Source organism: Ailuropoda melanoleuca, chromosome 2 (assembly GCF_002007445.2).
Source record: "Ailuropoda melanoleuca isolate Jingjing chromosome 2, ASM200744v2, whole genome shotgun sequence".
NCBI lineage: Eukaryota > Metazoa > Chordata > Mammalia > Carnivora > Ursidae > Ailuropoda > Ailuropoda melanoleuca.
The window spans coordinates 39,031,583-39,049,217 of record NC_048219.1 but is presented as its reverse complement, the minus strand read 5'-3'; the positions used below and the strand labels follow the sequence as shown (position 1 = coordinate 39,049,217).

Here is a 17,635-nt window from a genome sequence, read left to right as displayed (position 1 = left end):
TAACCCCGCCTCCAGCGCGCAGAGTTCCGCCCCATCCTGTGATCCGGGTCCTGAGTTTACCCTGGAAACCCACTCTCAGCGTGTAAACCCGATTTTGCACGTGGAGCCCTCCTCCTAGATACTGAGCCCTACGCGTAATCCCATAACCTGCCCCACGTTCAATCCAATCCGTCGGCTGGGGCCTTGGCTCCTCCCGCACCGCTGAATCCGCGCGCGTGCCAAGACACTCCAGCGCAGCCAACCCAGCACAGGTCCGGCGCAACCAAGACCCAGAATTGCGGTTACTGGCTGCAAGGAATCTCTGCCCGACGGTGGAGAACGAGAAAGTGGGGAGAGGGAAGGAAGGGACACCCGCTTACCGGGCAGCATTATTCTCTTGAGCCCAGGCGTGCTTGTGTGTGGGCGGGTCTGCGTTTACCTCGCTGTGACTGCTGCTGAGTGGGACATGGGAGCACCAGGGAAAAGGCCCAGAGGAGACATCCCTTCTGAAGATCTTGGCATTTACATGGACTTGCCCGGCTTAATACTAACTTCACTTTTCAAACACTCGTTTTCTCCCTTCCACCCTGGCTTATTTAGAGAGACAAAGACCACTAACCTCTTTTGCACCTGAAACTTTCATGAAGCTTTAAATAACTATTCTTACACCTTAGGACCTCAAGTCTGCAGGTAACCAAGGCCAGTTTAAACCGCATGGGGCCATTTTGTACTTACTTTTCCTCACAGTAATGGAGAGTTTTGTCTTGGTGGGGCCAATCTGAAAGAGACCTTAAGAGCCATTTGACCCAGTGCTTTATTTTACCTTTATGGAAAGAGGCTCAGAAAAGGTAGGACTTGCCAGCTTTCTGGAGGTTGGATTACAGGCCACTTAACCTCATTGTAGCTGAGAACTACTGCCCCTTTTCTATTGCTTTTTCTTAATCTTCAAAGAGACTGAAAGATAAAGGAGTTCCCCTGGCTGCCTGAGAAGTACCAATTCTCACCACCACGACCTTTCCCGATCCCCATTCAGTTTACCTTTTCAAAACTGTACTAGGAATGTATTATTGTCTCAACACATGCTTATTTGTGAATTTGTTTTTCTAGCCCCTCCCATTTCTCCTCTTAGATGTAAGCTACGCTCATTAAAAACATTGTGTTGCTAATACCTGGCTCACTGCAGACTCTTGCAGATCAGAATTACACTGCTCTGCTTTGTAGCCTGCAATCTACTCAAGATTGTTGAGAATGTCTTTTTCCCTCTTTTGAGTATCATATTCTTTCTAATACCTGTTAAAGCATTCAGGGGAAATTGCCTATCTGCCAGCCATAAGCTGGAAACCTGTCCTTTTTAGCTCCTTTACTATAATGCCAAGCTGCTCTCATGAGAAAGTTCAGACTTTTTTCCCCTTAATTGATTAGGATTTTCTTTGGGGTCAAATCTCCCCATTTCCCTTTCTATTCCCGGGCACCCAGCAAGTGTCTGAAAAGCCATAAATAAAGGTTTGCTGGAGCCTTCCAAGTCAGCCTGAGGACAGTCCCACAGAAGGGAAGTGATTTTGGAGAAAAGTGACATTACCTCAGAGGTACAGCTTGGTTGGAGTGCCTTAAGCTTAGCAGTAAGAAACTGAAAGATGGTGAGAAGCAAAAAGATGAGGTGTTTGCTCAGGGGTAATGTCTGGAATCAGGAAAATGCAGAGACAGTATTCATCTCTAAATTAGGCTCCTGGAACTAATTTCTAAGTGTGTGTGGGAGGTGGTGGGGGTGGGGTAGGGAATACTTCCCACACAACACCAAGCAATTCTTGGACACCAACAGGGTGTCCTACAATTTAGTTCAATTTAGACACTATCTACCTGGAGATAGCATCAAATTCCACAGGTTAAGAGTTTAGTCCTACAGGACTCTGCACCTCTCACTTTCTGACGCCAGTCACATGCCAGGTTGTTACCTATGCTTCTGACCTACCTCAGACTTGAGACACCATTTGTAAGCCCAGGTTGTTACCTGTTCTTCTGATGGACTGGCTATAAATCAGAGGCTCCCAGGACCTCCTCCTGTTTGATTAAAGAAACTCAACCATCCCCTGAGAAAATCTGCTTTTACGAGATGTTGCGCTGAAAAATTGTTCTTCCACTTACCCATTCCACGTTTCCTCAAGAATAAAAGAGTCGCCAAAAAAGAAAGTAAAACCTTAGAAGCTGAAACCTACCCCCAACTTGGATGTTTAAGATCCATGTCCTCCGTCATGCTGCCTAGCACTTCAGTGAATCACTTTATTTTTTTTTATTTTATTATATTATGTTAATCACCATACAGTACATCCCCAGATTCCGATGTAAAGTTTGATGCTTCATTAGTTGCGCAGTGAATCACTTTAGATAAACTGTCATATTCTCTCCTGGCATTCGATTCCCTCATACTGTGAACTGGGTTATATTATCTCCATCTTGCAGATGGGAAGACCGAGGCTCAAATAGTAACTTGTGAGTAGAGAAGCTTAGATAAAACCCAAAACCGTTCAACTCTACAGTCAGTCGGCACTTGTACTACTCCCTCTAAATCTGTTGCAGTTATTAGAAAAACAGCAACCTCCTATGTTTTACAGGGCAATCAAGTCCATTTGTTCATTTTTATTTACCCTTACATATCTATTAGTATCTGGCATTCAGTTTACACAAAATATTGGTTGGATTAACAAAAATTAATAAATTCGCCATTCACAGTACCATCGTAGCGTCACACATGCAAGATAGATGCCCTGGATCCATCTGCACTGGGGTAGGCTCTCAGATCACTGCTTAAGTGAAATCCAAGGGTGACGCAACCACTGAAATCAGTCAATGTTAGTTTCCCTCCCTAACTCTCAACCACTGCTTTTCACACAGCCATTCCCTTTACAGAAACTACAATTCAAATCTCTGCCATTTTACGCAGGCAGATCTCTGCCATTCCAAGGATTTAGAAATAAGGGCCAAGGCACAAGTTTCTTTTGAAGCTTTTTTCTATGTGTGTGATTCACTCCCCACAACCCAAGGTTTCAGTGTAATTCCAGCCCCAATACTGGCCTGCAGTGACCTACTTTGTCCTATAGACTATCAGCAACAAAGACAACAACTCCTATTTCGTGAGAACTCACTTGATAGCAGCTTATATGCAGTCCCTAATTCCTCCATTGCAGGGTTGCCGCAATTATCTCTACTGTGCAGGTGATAAAATTAAGCCTTAGTTTAGGGGCGCCTGGGTGGCTCAGCCGTTAAGCGTCTGCCTTTGGCTCAGGTCATGATCCCAGGGTCCTGGGATCGAGCCCTGCATCGAGCCCTGCATTGAGCCCCACATTGAGCCCCACATCGAGCCCCGCAGCAGGCTTCCGGTCAATGAGAAGCCTGCTTCTCCCTTTCCCACTCCCCATGCTGGTGTTTCCTCTCTCACTGTGTTTCTCTCTGTCCAATAAATAAATTAAATCTTAAAAAAAAAATTAAGCTTTAGTTTAAGAAACTTGTCGAATAAAGGGGCACCTGGGTGTCACAGTGGTTAAGCGTCTGCCTTCGGCTCAGGGCGTGATCCTGGCATTATGGGATCGAGCCCCACATCAGGCTCCTCTGCTATGAGCCTGCTTCTTCCTCCTCCACTCCCCCTGCTTGTGTTCCCTCTCTCACTGGCTGTCTCTATCTCTGTCAAATAAAAAAAAAAAAAAAGAAACTTGTTGAATATGACAGCCCTTAAGTAGAAAAACCAGGATTTAAACAGTCTTCTGGTCTCAAACCAACACTGTACCATTATGCCAAACACTGTGGTTTGTTTTTAGAATAACCAAAACCTATTTACTTGACCTAAATTCCCCCATAGATGTTTCCAGCAGGGAAACTGTCCTGTTGCTGTGATAACTCCTTACACAATGGTGTTTCATCAGCAGTATTAGAATCCAACTTGGACGTTCTTCCAGACAGTACAGGGATGACTCAAATGCTTTTGATTGGCAAAATGTGCTTCCAAATGAACATGCTGCTTCTATCCTTAAAAAACTAAAATATAGTTGACCCTCGAACAATACAGGTTTGACCTGTACAGGTTCAATTATACATGGATTTTTTCAATAAATACAGCACAGTACTGTCAATATATTTTCTCTTCCTTGTGATTTTCTTAACATTTTCTCTTCTCTAGCTTAGTTTATTGTATGAATACAGTATTCTGTAATACAGAACATTATATGTTATACTGTATTATATACATACACATATGAAATATCTATCAATCGACTTTACGTTATCAGTAAGGCTCCTGGTCAACAGTAGGCTGTTAGTAGTTAAGTTTTTGCGGAGGCAAAAGTTATACATGGATTTCTGACTGCGTGGAAGGTCAGAAACCCTAATCCCCACACTTTTCAGGGGTCAGCTGTGTCTGTTTTTGACCAAGTCCCAGACTCCCAGGATCAATCCTTTTGTCTCAGCATGCAAATACAGCTTTGAAAATATATTAATATTCTATCTAGGAAACCAGGATTTCTATGCTGATTCTTTTTGAAACATAGTGTTTATGTATCATGATCCAAAGTAAGTGTGTGTGTGTGTGTGTGTGTGTGTGTGTGTGTAGGGGAAAGGACAGTATGGGAGTGGTTAAGGTATAAATCCAGAAATCCTCTCAGATTACATTTGTAAATGTATTAAATGCTTCTCATATTCTTTTCTCATAACTTTTCTTAAAAGTGAATCATGTCAGAAGATATAACAAACTTGTCATTAAATTCCTATAAGCGCAAAAATAACTTAGGTTTCTACAAATATTTTTGAGCCTTTTAATATACATTACAAATATTTTAGACCAATCACATTTTGTTGTGTGTAACATATTTACAAAACAAAAAATATATTACAATAAACATGAATGAAACAGTGAATCTGATTAACAACAGGCTTTGTCACAACCAGATATTTAAAAGGAATGCAAAACTCTGTTGGTCTGCATATGTTAAGAGTTTTGAGATAAATAGGGGTCCAGAATTATAATGTATCTGGAAAAGAGATGAAGGAAATCCCAAATTTAATAAGTTAGCTAAGATTCTTTCTCATTGCTAATTATATAATGTTTAATGATGTTTTATACTGTGAACATTGATGAATTACCCAAACATGATACAAAGCTAATATAGTTCTATCATTTCAAAATGTACGTGACATTCACATAATATCCTTTTAATTATTATCATTATATACTGTAGTTCACACAATATCTACAAATGTGAATGAGAAAAAAAAAAAAACCAGGTCACAGCAACATGTCTCACATTCCAATTTTAAATAAGACAAGCACATACTAGATCAAACATTATTTCATAATACGTTAATAAATAACACCTAGTTTGTTATGGTTACCTTGAACAGTTTACAGCTGTATATTTAAAAAGAGAACATTTTCTGCGAGTTTCACATTGTCAGTAAAGGGTAAAATAAATAACAAACATAACAAAAAAAGGAAGGAAGAGAAAGAAAGCAAGAAAGTGAGCAAGCAAGCAAGAAAGAGAGAGTTAGTTCTATACAGAACATAAAGTATTTTTGACATGCTGCTTTTCTGGTACAGTTTGCCACAAGAAAATTAAAATAGAAACAAAAAAATGATTGTCTTTTAAAAACAACTTTTGAAAGCTTTTCACAATATTGAGCATGAACCTTTTAAGATTAGCATGGAAATCTTTCTGCCCATCTGCTTTGCATATATATACTATGCACATCGTGTATGTGCACACCCAGAGAGACTTCCTGAAGTCACGGGATAGCAACCACTGACCCCTCAAAATCAGACACAGACAAAACACTGGACTGAAATCCAACCAGTGTGAAGTCTGCAAAGGTCTCCTTCTTGCTTTGCTTTCACAGATGTCCCTGTGGGAATGCTATTCCTGTGGACCCCCAGCTACTTTGAAACAATAAACCCCACTGTAATAATCCAAGGGATCCAGTTTCAACAACAGGCAGGAGGGGAGCACAGTTCCTCCAGGCAAATCCTGACAAGCCATCTGACTCGGTGGGAAGGTGAATACAGCACTCCCGCCACAACTGCACCTACTGCATTACTCGTGTTCATTTTGGGTTTTCTAGGCTCTCACCACAACTGCTCACACACCTAGAGGACAAGCACTCCTTACTGGATGATGATCCTGATACACTGTGACTATGCCAGACTGCCTCGCAACCTGTTTCCAGCTAAGAACGTTTTGTTGACTAAGCAAAAGGAAGAGCGTGAAGCCTTATGGCAAAATTGTTAAGTTTCTTTCAAATCAGGTTTAGAGTTGAATTACATCATTAGGACATTTTCTTTAAGCAACCACAGTTTTCTAAAGGGAGAGGAAGGTAGCAGCCCAACTTTCTGACCAGGAACAAAGATTTCTATCTCCAGAGTTCCCTGTTTTCTTTAGTCAGCATTTCCATGAAGTTTTAGCTTATCCAGGAAGAGCTGGCAATCACTGGATTGTAATACAATCACTTCCCACAGTTCAAGTTCTTTCACATCAGTTAGTTCTCTTGACCAAAACAAGTATACAGTATTATGCTAAAGACCATTGTAAATTTCCATAAAAATAAAATACTCCGTGGTTGTATTCCTAGAATCTATGTAAAGCCATGGCTCAAATTACATCTTTCCAAGAAAATCTTAAAACCATTAGTTAATATCCATCATGTAATCCAGTTATCGTAGCTTTTGCTCATTAATCCTGTTCTCAGACAATGAGATGGGTGTTATGCCTTTGGTGGCCTCTGTTTTCCATTTCCCCACAAAATGCTGAGGCGGCTCCCCAGAGGACAGGCTGGAATGTTGTAACTCCACAAGGTCGTCTGACTAAAAGTTCCTCCCCTGCTTTGGACTTTTTAATGGTGGGGACTTGAGGAAACAAACATCCACATTCTTTATCAATGAGGAATTAATTCACGAGTAATTTAACAGTTTAGTACTGGATACATGTTACTGGAGTTTTGGGTTCACCTGCGAAAACTTCAGAATTGTGACGTACACTAAGCATTAGCACAGGCCTGCAGCAGAGATGGGAAAGCTCATAAGTTAGTACAAGGGCTTTTGACCTTGATTTTCAAATTCAGACCAGGCATCATTGAGCTCCATGAAAATCATCTTTGCATATTGTTCATAGGGTTGCCCGGTAGCCTGAAGAAAAAACAAAAACAAAAACATAAAAACACATTAGGTAACTACAGACCAAAATTTTATTCGTATTACAATTTTCACTGCTAATATATGGGCTCCAAGTAATTGAAATGTTTTTCTAATAGGCCATTTCTTTTTTTATAGCTCAATCTATGTAACCCTAATATGACCATCCCAGAACTCCCTCCCGTTAGGAATTCACATATGGTAACAGCAGTCTCTGAATGAGTAGACACAGAGCACTTACTGAGTAGAGAAAGACACACTCATTCTCCAGAAGTACCAACCAATGACAAAGGCTCATGACAGCCTATCTATAATTGATTGTATTTCTAAACTCCTATTTTCCCATTTCTAAAAAAAAATTAAGTTCTTGGAGACCCGTAACATGGGCGTAGAGTTTGTGTATTTTTCTAGACTCCTGTTTCTCTTTCTCTTTTGATTCACTGAAAAGCATTGTTTCTCACTAATTCTTCTCTTCAGACTAGTTACCAAAAGTATGGAGAAACGAAAATCAAATATATCACATTCAAGCATGTGTTCCCAAGTGGCGTTTCAACTATAGCCTCACATAACAGGACTGGTAGAAATAACACCAAGTCTGTCTACTTGACAACAAGGTGACTTGCTTCTGTCTAAGAGTTTTCTACATATTATGATGATTTCAACCGGGGCCATGTGGTAGTTTCTGTCATTGTAGAGCACCTATATGTGGATATACTTCCAAGAAAATGTAAACTGGCACCATCGATAGAATGACAAATTTAGGTCCATGGTGCATAGTTGGTTGATTCGACCAATTTTGCCAACTACATTCCAAAGCTTCTTCCCTATAGTTGTGGCTGAACATACTGCTATATCTCTACAAGGGAAAAACTTCCCTCTGTCCAGCTCTTAGCCCACCCAGGACACAATTTATACCTGATCCCTAAAAATCTGTCAGTGGTAAATCAGACACCTAAGTAAAGCCCCCTCGTTCCATTATTGTATTAGATAGTTTAATTTCCCTTGCTTCAAAAAGGGCAGGTTATACTCACTTTATCTGGGTGCACCACCAGCACAGCCTTCCTGTACACCTTTTTCACCTGCTCAGGTGTTACCAGGTCCGCCATACCAACTGGTTTCCACTTGGTCTCCCCAGCCCACAGCACAGTATGCATCGTGGACAGAAGTGCTCTGATATTTCTCTCTTTGCCTTCAATCCATTCCAGAATCTGTCAACACAGAGGGAATTTGGAAATTCAAATGTTTTCAAGTCCCCAAGGTCTCCACCAAGACTCTGGAAACCCCTCCTGCCCCAGCAACATCAACTACTTGGGGCTCTGTGCATACTCCAAGCTGTTTCCTCAACCTGGGATCCTTTTCCACCTCCAGCTCCTAACTTGTCTTTCTGGCTGACCCTTCATCATCCTTTTAAAGCCTGCTCAGGGGGGCGCCTGGGTGGCACAGCGGTTAAGCGTCTGCCTTCGGCTCAGGGTGTGATCCCGGCGTTATGGGATCGAGCCCCACATCAGGCTCCTCTGCTGTGAGCCTGCTTCTTCCTCTCCCACTCCCCCTGCTTGTGTTCCCTCTCTCACTGGCTGTCTCTATCTCTGTCGAATAAATAAATAAAATCTTTAAAAAAAAAAATAAATAAAAAAAATAAAAAATAAAGCCTGCTCAGGAATTTTGTACTGTTCGCCTTTGACAGCTTGAATTCCTTCCTCTGGGCCCCAACCCAGAGTTAATCTCACTTCTAAAGCATGAACTCCATGGGGGCACACGCATGTCTACTTTGGTCTCTGCTATCTGCCTCTGTCTACTGTAGTGTCTGGCAAAAAGACACTAAATACCCTTTGAAAAAAAGAACAGATTTCTCCAAGCTAATCCCTTGGACATGTTTCTATCACGATATGTGCGATATTTAATCGAAATCACCCGTGTGTTTGTCTGTCTTTGCCACTAGGCAGAGTTGTTTGAGAAAAGGTACTGTTTCTTACACATCAGTGTAACTCAGGAGCCAAATAACATGTCTGGTTCAAAATACAGCTCAAAAATTGTTAAATGAATGAAGTAGTTATGTGAATGATCATAATTTGAATCTTCTCAGTTTGAACAAATGAGGTGATTAAGTTGAAGGCTTTGTAAGAATGCACCAGCATTTAGCACGTAATAGATGCTCAGTGGGTATTTATTGGTGAATGATGTTTAGCCAAGGTGAATGATGGCTACTCTCCCAAGCAACTAAATACCCTATACCAGCTAAATAACCAAGCACAGTTTAAAAGACATAAACCACTTGCTTTCAGAGAAAACTGTCAGAGTTTGCCTAATGCACAAATGTTATCGAGATGGAGTACAGAGTTTTGGAAGGAATGAAACCTCTGTGGTGTTACATGAAGTAAAAGGCACATGCAAACAAAGGATCCTATATTGCCCTCTAAAGAGAATCTATGTATCTTTAACAAATGTTCAGATCTGTCTGGAAATATGTTACTTTTTTTTTTCTTCAAAACATGTAAGATGGACTTGCTGTGCTAATCCTGGTTCTGGAGATCCTTTCACGCAGTGACAGATGAGAGCACCATCTCCTACTTAGTTCTAGTGTCAGCATATTTAGTATTTTGTCACGTAGGAATTTAACCTCTCCATTTGTGAGGGACATTCCAATTCTCTTGATCTTTTACAAACCCGTTCTCTATTACCTCACACAATTCATCCACATAACCACCCTTTTGTTTCCAAGCTAAACTGGGAGTACCTGGTTTATATTTTTTTTTAATGGGGAAATATTCTTTTTCCCCAAATCCAATGTTACCTAGACTTCTGGAATCAAAACAGATAAAACATGTGATTGAAAGTGGAGGGAAGCAGTGAGGAAGCTGGAACCAGGAACAGTGAAGTTTCCACATCGGTGACCTTGTCACATGACTGTCACACCGAATAATCACACTGGGCCAGGGGCTCACTCACCTTTAATTTCTCAGGATCCATTTCCTTAGCCATTTCCTCCTTTCTCATCTCAGCTATTGTTCGAGGCCCCTTTTTGTCTTTGTGTGCATTGAAACCTTGACCAGAAAGTAGGTCTTCAAAGTCAGCTGCTTTTTGTTTCCCTTCTGCAATAGAATTTTTGAAAAATCATTATAATTTTTACTCTTAAACATAAAATCCTATACCCTCCTAACATTAAGGTCTCCAAGGTGATTTCTCATGCATTAATCCTCTTAGTCCTTATACTTACCCAATGAGTAGGGTATAAGACTGTAATGCCCATTTGACAGATGGGGAAAATGAGGTCTGAAGAACCTCATTTGCCCGGAATCATATACCACAGTCTTGGCAAAGCTAGGACTCCAGGCTGGATTGTTACACTAAATCCAACTCCATAACACCTCATGATGTCCCCCACCCCACCAGCCCCACTCATACAACTAGTTAGTATCAACGATGGGACGAACACCTGGGTTTGGGTACTTGCAGTCCACAGGTGCCACCACTTTCCTGCCCACACCCAGCTGACAGTTTGAGTCCCTCACAATGCTGTTTTTCATCAAGTCTGCTTGTGGCTTCACAATCTTTCTTAATGTTTGGAGAGGCCGCCTAGCAAGGTGGCAAAGAGCCAAGTCTCTGGAGCTGGACTCTCCAGGCTTGCATTATAGCTCTGCCACTTACTTGGAATGTAACCTTGGGGCAAGTCACTTATCATCTGCCTGCCTCAATTTCCTCATCTGTAAAACAGGGATGGTGTTAACAATACTACTTACCTCATAGGGTTGTTGTGAAAATTGATAAGTTAACATTTTAAAGGTTTTAGAATAGTGCCTATTTAAGTGTTTATTAAATTAAAACAGAACCAAAACACAGAAATCCATGCTGTCAACGCCCATCGACCAAAGTTGGCATGTGAATTGAAACCCATTTGCCATCTCTATACTGCAGGACATTCTGAATACACACCCTCACATGCACATGCTAAAATGTAAGTGCTCTGAGATGAGGGAATTTGTCTGTCTTGTTCACTGCCATAATCCCCAATGTTTTCTACACTGAAGATGGTCCATAAATATCTGCTGACTAAAGCCAATCACCTTACATCTACTCAAAATAAAAATGGAGGGAAAGCAGCAAGACTCTATGGAATTGTCCAACCAATGTCCACTGCTAACCCAAGAACAAACATGATGTTACATATTCCCAACAAAAAAATCCATCACATTATTATTTTGAGAAGGCACTTGTGTCATATCCAGTGGAGTGTGATGGTTAAGAGAAGGGGTTCTGGAGCCACATTGTCTGGATTCCAATCTTGCCTTTGTCACTTACAAGCTGTACGGACTTAAGAATTATTTATCTCTGCCACAGATTTTTTTTAATCTACAACATGGGGTTGGTTTTGAAGATTGTATGAAATAATACATGAAACTGCTTGAAATAGTACCTAACATCTAGTAAGCCCTCAATGTTAGCTACTGTTACTAGAAAAAGTAGAATTTCCTTTTCCATGTTCCATAGAGAGAAAGGCCTGTTTCCTCACCATGTCCTTATACATTTAGTTCTTGAGTGTGATCAATTGAAATGTAAAATACATTATAACAGGCCATTTAACAAAACCAAATTTAACCAGCCCTGTTAGGCAAAATACATTATTTTTTCCTTGTTATCAAGAATCCCATTCAAAAAAAGAGAAAAGAAAAGAAAAGAATCTATTCAGAGTATCCTCTAGCCTTAGCTGTTGGCCCATTTTGTGTTCTTTTAACTTTCTTCCCAGAAGAGAGGGAAAAAACCATCACAGAAAACTTAATGATCTCAGAAACATCCACCAACCAGAGTAGAAGCAAGACCAAATGTCCAAGACATATACTCCTCTAATTAGGATCCAAGGGCAAATATGAACAGTGCTTGCAAGGTTCCCAACCTTTCTCTTCTACCCCCCTTCCAAAGGAATAACAGCTTCAAGAAACAGCCACCCCTCCATCCATACCCACTCAGTATTCAGTTAGTGCCTACTAAGCCAGATGCTAATGATAACATGACACAGTCCCTGCTCTCCATCCGGTCTCCATGTGGAAAGAGACCAACAAGTGAACTAGCAGTCACAAAATGACCTAAGTGTAAAGACCATGGTAAACCCAGGTGCTTCAGGCACAGAGTGGGAGGGAGGGATCATGGTGTGTCTCTACAACTATAAGATTCACTCAGAGGGCACCGGAATTCTTCTCTGTCTCCTTCTTCAGACACACAAACATACAGGTAGTATGACAATACAGGCTACCCTCTGGTCAGGCTACACACCATCATCCTTACCCAAATTAGCTGATCCTTTCCCACGTTCGTTCTGCCCCCCGGGCATGGCTGAGAAGCTCACATTGTAGTTGGGTCGGTTCTGGGGAGACGAGTGGGGGATGCTGGTCTGTGGCTTAGACTGTGTCTGCTGCCAGCCGTAGCCACCTCCCTGCTGCCACCCTCCCCCCATGGGCTGGGGAGATGCTTTCTGCGGTGAGCTGAGAGGTGGAAATCCTCCCCCCAATCCAGTTGGTGTGGTGGGTTTGCTGGCAAATGAAGAACTACCTACAGAAACAAAAAGAGAGAGAGAGAGGAATGCTCTTTTGAGTAGCCTCTAATTCCGGTGTGCCAAGTTACTGTTTTCAGTGACTTTAGTGGAAATTACCTTGACTGATAGCACAATTCACCTTCCTAATAGTTAAAGAAATTGCAGGGATATAGTTCCTTTAATCTCTACAGTAACATTTTTAGGTATGTATTAATAGCCCCATTATTTTCTTCAGATAAACAAACTGCAGTTCAGAGCAATTAAGTGATTTTCTCCAAGTCACACAGCCAACAAATGGCAGAACTGGGACTTGAATCCAAGTCTTTGACTCCAAGCCTGAAGGGCCCTGGCTTTTCACTGTGCCATCGCTTCTCTCCTTCCCACCTTTTAAGCACATTCTCCTTTTTCACTGGAAGAAAAACTACCAAATGACAAGAACAGAGAATAAAGCAAAATACATTCACTCACTAAGGTACTACTTACATGTCAATGATCAAGATTAATCATTGTTTGTTATAAGTATAAATGTGGTGAGTGCCCAGGAGTAAACAAAGATGTTTTGAAATTTCACAACTACCTTTCAATTTCACACTTCTTGCATTTCATTGCAGGAGAGTAAACACAGCCAACACTATGACAACTTTGAACCGGGCAAAGGATCTTACTCAAGCTTTACAGAAACGATTATTAGTCTGTGCCGGGAATTCAAGTAGAATTCTGATTCCAAAATCATCTAACTTTAAAATACTCACTGCAAACATGCTGGTTGTTTCCAAAATACAAAGACCTATTATAGCTTGTGTTTAAAGAGGTAAAATGAGAAACTGGAATGTGGCGATCTCTAGGAACCCTTTCATGCACCAAACCCAAAGTAACGGTGCTAATAAAATAACTAACATTTATGTACAAAATACGTTTGTGTATATTACTGCTTTCAATCTATACAGCACTCTTAAGGAGGTAGGCAGTACTACTGATCCCACCTTATTTTTTTAATATATTTTTAAATCCACAAGTATTTATTTTTTAATTTATTTTTATTTTAAATTTAATTTAATTAACCTACAGTGTATGATTCGTTTCATAGGTAGAATTTAGTGATTCATCAGTTGCATATAACACCCAGTGCTCATTCTATCAAGTGCCCTCCTTAATTCCCATCACCCAGGTACCCATCCCCCCACCCACCTCCCCTCTAGCAACCTTCAGTTTGTTTCTGATAGTTTAAAGTCTCTCATGGTTTTTCTCCCTGATTTCGTCCTTTTCTTCCTCTGTGCTCATCTGATTTGTTTCTTAAATTCCACATATGAGTGAAATCATATGATATTTGTCTTTCCCTGACTGACTTATTTCACTTAGCATAATACCCTCTAGTTCCATCCACATCATTGCAAATGGCAAGATTTCATTCTTTTTGATGGCTGAGTAATATTCCGCTGTATACACACCACATCTTCTTTATCCATTCATCCGTCGATGGACATCTAGACTCTTTCTATAGCTTGGCTGTTGTGGACATTGCTGCTATAAACATTGGGGTGCATGTGCCCCTTCAAATCACTGTTTGTATCCTTTGGATAAATATCTAATAGTACAATTGCTGATAGTTCTATTTTTAACTTTTTGAGGAACCTCCATACTGTCTTTCAGAGTGACTGTACCAGTTTGCATTCCCACCAACAGTGTAAGAGGCTTCCCCTTTCTCCACATCCTTGCCAACATCTGTTGTTTCTTGAATTGTCAATTTTAGCCATTACAACTGGTATCTCACCATGGTTTTGATTTGTATTTCTCTGATGCCAAGAGTTATTGAGCGTTTTTTCATGTTGACCCCACTTTAAAAATGAGGAAATCCAAAACTCAGAGAAGTTTCCTGACGTGCTCATGATCGCACAGCTAGTTAATGGTGCTGGGATTTGACTATAGGCAACCTACCTCCAAATACCATGCTCATTTGCTGCACCCATAATCCCTAATTCTTCCCCAAATCTCTGAGCCTGTCGCCACAATTTGTCCCTTACTGTCTCTTCTCTCTATAGATCTTTCCCTTTATTCTCATCTAGGACTCCTTCTTCCTTCCCCACTGGGAATGCTGCATTATGGACACTGAGACTTGGAGTTAATCTGAGTTTGAGTCTCAGCTTTATCAACCATTCATGCATGCATTCGTTCATCCATCCATCCATTCATTCATCAGTATTTATAGGCCATCTATGTGCCATCTACTGTGCTGGGCGCTGGGAATGCAGCACTGGGAATATGATCTATAGAGAATCCTTGCTTTCCTGAAGCTCAGTGAAAAACTTCACCTCACTGAGCCTTAGTTTCCTCATTTGTAAAACCAGAACTACATCTATACCTAAAGACACAAAGGCTATATGAAAATATTTCACAAACCCTGAATTAAGCAAATTAAGAGGCATTATATATTATAATATGATGCAAGTTCATATGCCCAGTGTACACTGGTACATCGTAAGGGCTCAATAAATACTTGGTAATAGGAAAAGGTAATGATGGAAGCTCTGAGGCTTGGCATTGCCCCCGTCAGTGTGTAACTCAGAGCATGAAGCCTCTTTCATGAGCTCCTGGGCCCACCTGCCAACAGCACATCAACATACATCTTAGGCTGGGTATTCATTCTGCACTGGGATTTCATTTTACAGTTTAAGGAGGCTTACTATTTTCCTTCTGAATACACACACACACACACATATATATAATTTTAAAATTCAATAAATATGGAAAAGCCTAAAAACTAAAAAAAAAAAAACTTCCATATTCCCATTAAGCTGCCATTTATTCATTTATTTATAAAACACTATCGAGCATCTTTCACATGCTAGGCTGCAAACACAGTGGTGAAAAGGCAAATGCTGATCCTGCCCTCAAGGGGCTCATCAACATTGTAGGACTTTCTGATGTCTACTCTTCCAGAATATTCTCTACCCAGGTTCAGAAATTTAATTTTTAATGCTACTGAAGCAGAGAACTGACAAAAATGCAAAGCAACAGCTAAACCCAGAGGCCACTGCTATCCTCATTAAAAGCTAAGGCAGTGGTTATCAGCCTTGGTCATGCATTTTAATCACCTGGGGAGCTTTCAAAACTCCCTATACTCAGGCCAAGGCCAATTAGATCAGAATGTCTATGGGAGGAACTAAGGCATTGGTGTTCGCATCAGAATTGCTGAATGTGAAAATACCCTTAGGAGAAGGACACTGTCTTTTGTCTTTCCTGAATTGCAGCTATGTAATTTGGAAGTTTCATTTTAATTCTCAAAGCAATTGCCAAGGTGTCAAAAATTCTGGCTTGTATCCCTTGCTTACACGTCTCTTCACTGTGTGGCTTTAGGAAAGTCACTTAACTTTCCTAAATTATGTGACTTGAAAAATGAAGAAATTTAGGAAACCAGTTTTCCCAGCAGTTGTATGAATTACTACCTTTCAAAACTGACGAAGAACTCCTGAACTTCTCCCAACAGGTTTGTTGTTATAGTGATATGGGTGTAGCTATTCTGAAATTATTTTTATTGAGGGACACTTAGTGTTGTTGAGATCCAGGGCAACGGAAGACACATATGTAGCATAGGGCAAGGCATGGAAGATCCCTGTGGTATTGGATGGGATTTTATATATAGTTACACCCGCTCATCTCCTCTCTCTAGCTCCTGAAAGGCAGAGCAATGACACCCATCCCAGTACCAATGAACACACTTGGCACACAGACCTTGGTTTCCAAATGCCATTCTCTACAAAAAGGAATAAGGATTCCTTGGACAATGACTGATTTTAGGACTGGGGAACAAATATTTCAAGACAAGCCTGGAACACCTTGTTGTGCCAAAAAGAAAGAAGTTTCTCAAAAACTTATGGACACAATTGCAAAGGACATAGGAGCCAGAAAAAAAGGGGTTTTCACAAACCAAACCAAATCAGAGACATGAACATTACAGAAAATAATGACAGTAATGAATAGAGAAAGAATCCATTGGTCCATTCTGATGAGAGACAGAGAAAGAAAAAGAGATTCTTTTTTACAGTTGAGTGCCAATTAATATACACAAAAAGAAGGGCAAAAATCAGAAAATCACAATTTTGCAACCATCCTAGTAATAACTGCTTCAGGCAAGAATCATTAATGACTGCTAAAACCAGTAGCTAAATCTGATGGAGAATAGGATATTCTCAGATAGGATAGTCTCAAATTATCTCCAGATTATTCACCAATTACAAAGGGAAAAAATGGTAACTTTGTAATGAAGAAACCTGGCAGACACCCTCTAAAGCAAGTGATCAAAGTTAATATCAAATCCAAATTGAGGCTTTTTCAACTGGCCTATATCCTTCAAAGATTCCTGTCATGAAAAGCCAAAAAAAAAAAAAAAAAAAAGAAAAAGGCAAAGGGATGATTCCAGATTAAAGGTTCTAAAAGGACATGACAACTAAATGCAGAATGTGATGCTGGATTTTTAAGAACTTTCTATAAAGATCACCTCTTCAGAGAGGCCTTTCCTAACCACTTGATACCTAAAATAACACCACAGGCCAACCACCACTCACACACTTTCTGCTTTTTTTTCATAGTGCTTACAATGGGGCTTTTGAGTGTGAGCTCCAGAGCTTCAGGGGTCCCATGCTGAAACCATGGGACTCGGGTGTGTTCCTTCATCGTTTGTGCCCTAGTGTCCTCATCTGCAAAATGAGGAAACCAGTCCCAGTACTTCAAAAGGTTACTGAGGAGATTAAATGAAATGGTAGATGTAAAGCCCTTAAAATAACATTATTTTTTTATTATTTGACACCATATTATATATTTATTCATTTGCTGTTTCCTTCCCCTTCTAGAAGATAGGCTTTAGGAAGGCGTGAATTTTGGTTTGGCTTTGTTTGTTTCGTTGGTTTATATTAAGACAATGTTAGCACACAGACGGCCCTCAGTAAATAGTTGTGGGATGGATAAAAAAT

General features: G+C 40.5%; 1 protein-coding gene across 6 annotated transcripts in view; it reads right to left on the bottom strand.

The window, feature by feature from the left end:
• Positions 1–4,706: 4,706 nt before the first annotated feature.
• The window catches only part of DNAJC6 (DnaJ heat shock protein family (Hsp40) member C6), a 140,749-nt gene continuing 127,820 nt past the window's right edge, over positions 4,707–17,635 (bottom strand). For 4 of the 6 annotated variants that reach the window (XM_034653629.1, XM_034653631.1, XM_034653630.1 and 1 more), the window contains 4 exons: positions 12,422–12,685; positions 10,091–10,233; positions 8,176–8,352; positions 4,710–7,138 (listed from right to left, as the gene is read on the bottom strand). In XM_034653629.1, the coding sequence (XP_034509520.1) occupies positions 7,037–7,138; positions 8,176–8,352; positions 10,091–10,233; positions 12,422–12,685 (686 nt within the window). In that variant the 3' untranslated portion in view covers positions 4,710–7,036. Of the gene's footprint in view, positions 7,139–8,175; positions 8,353–10,090; positions 10,234–12,421; positions 12,686–17,635 lie in introns of all 6 variants that reach the window. The other 2 variants (XM_034653628.1, XM_034653627.1) reach the window with 1 other exon arrangement.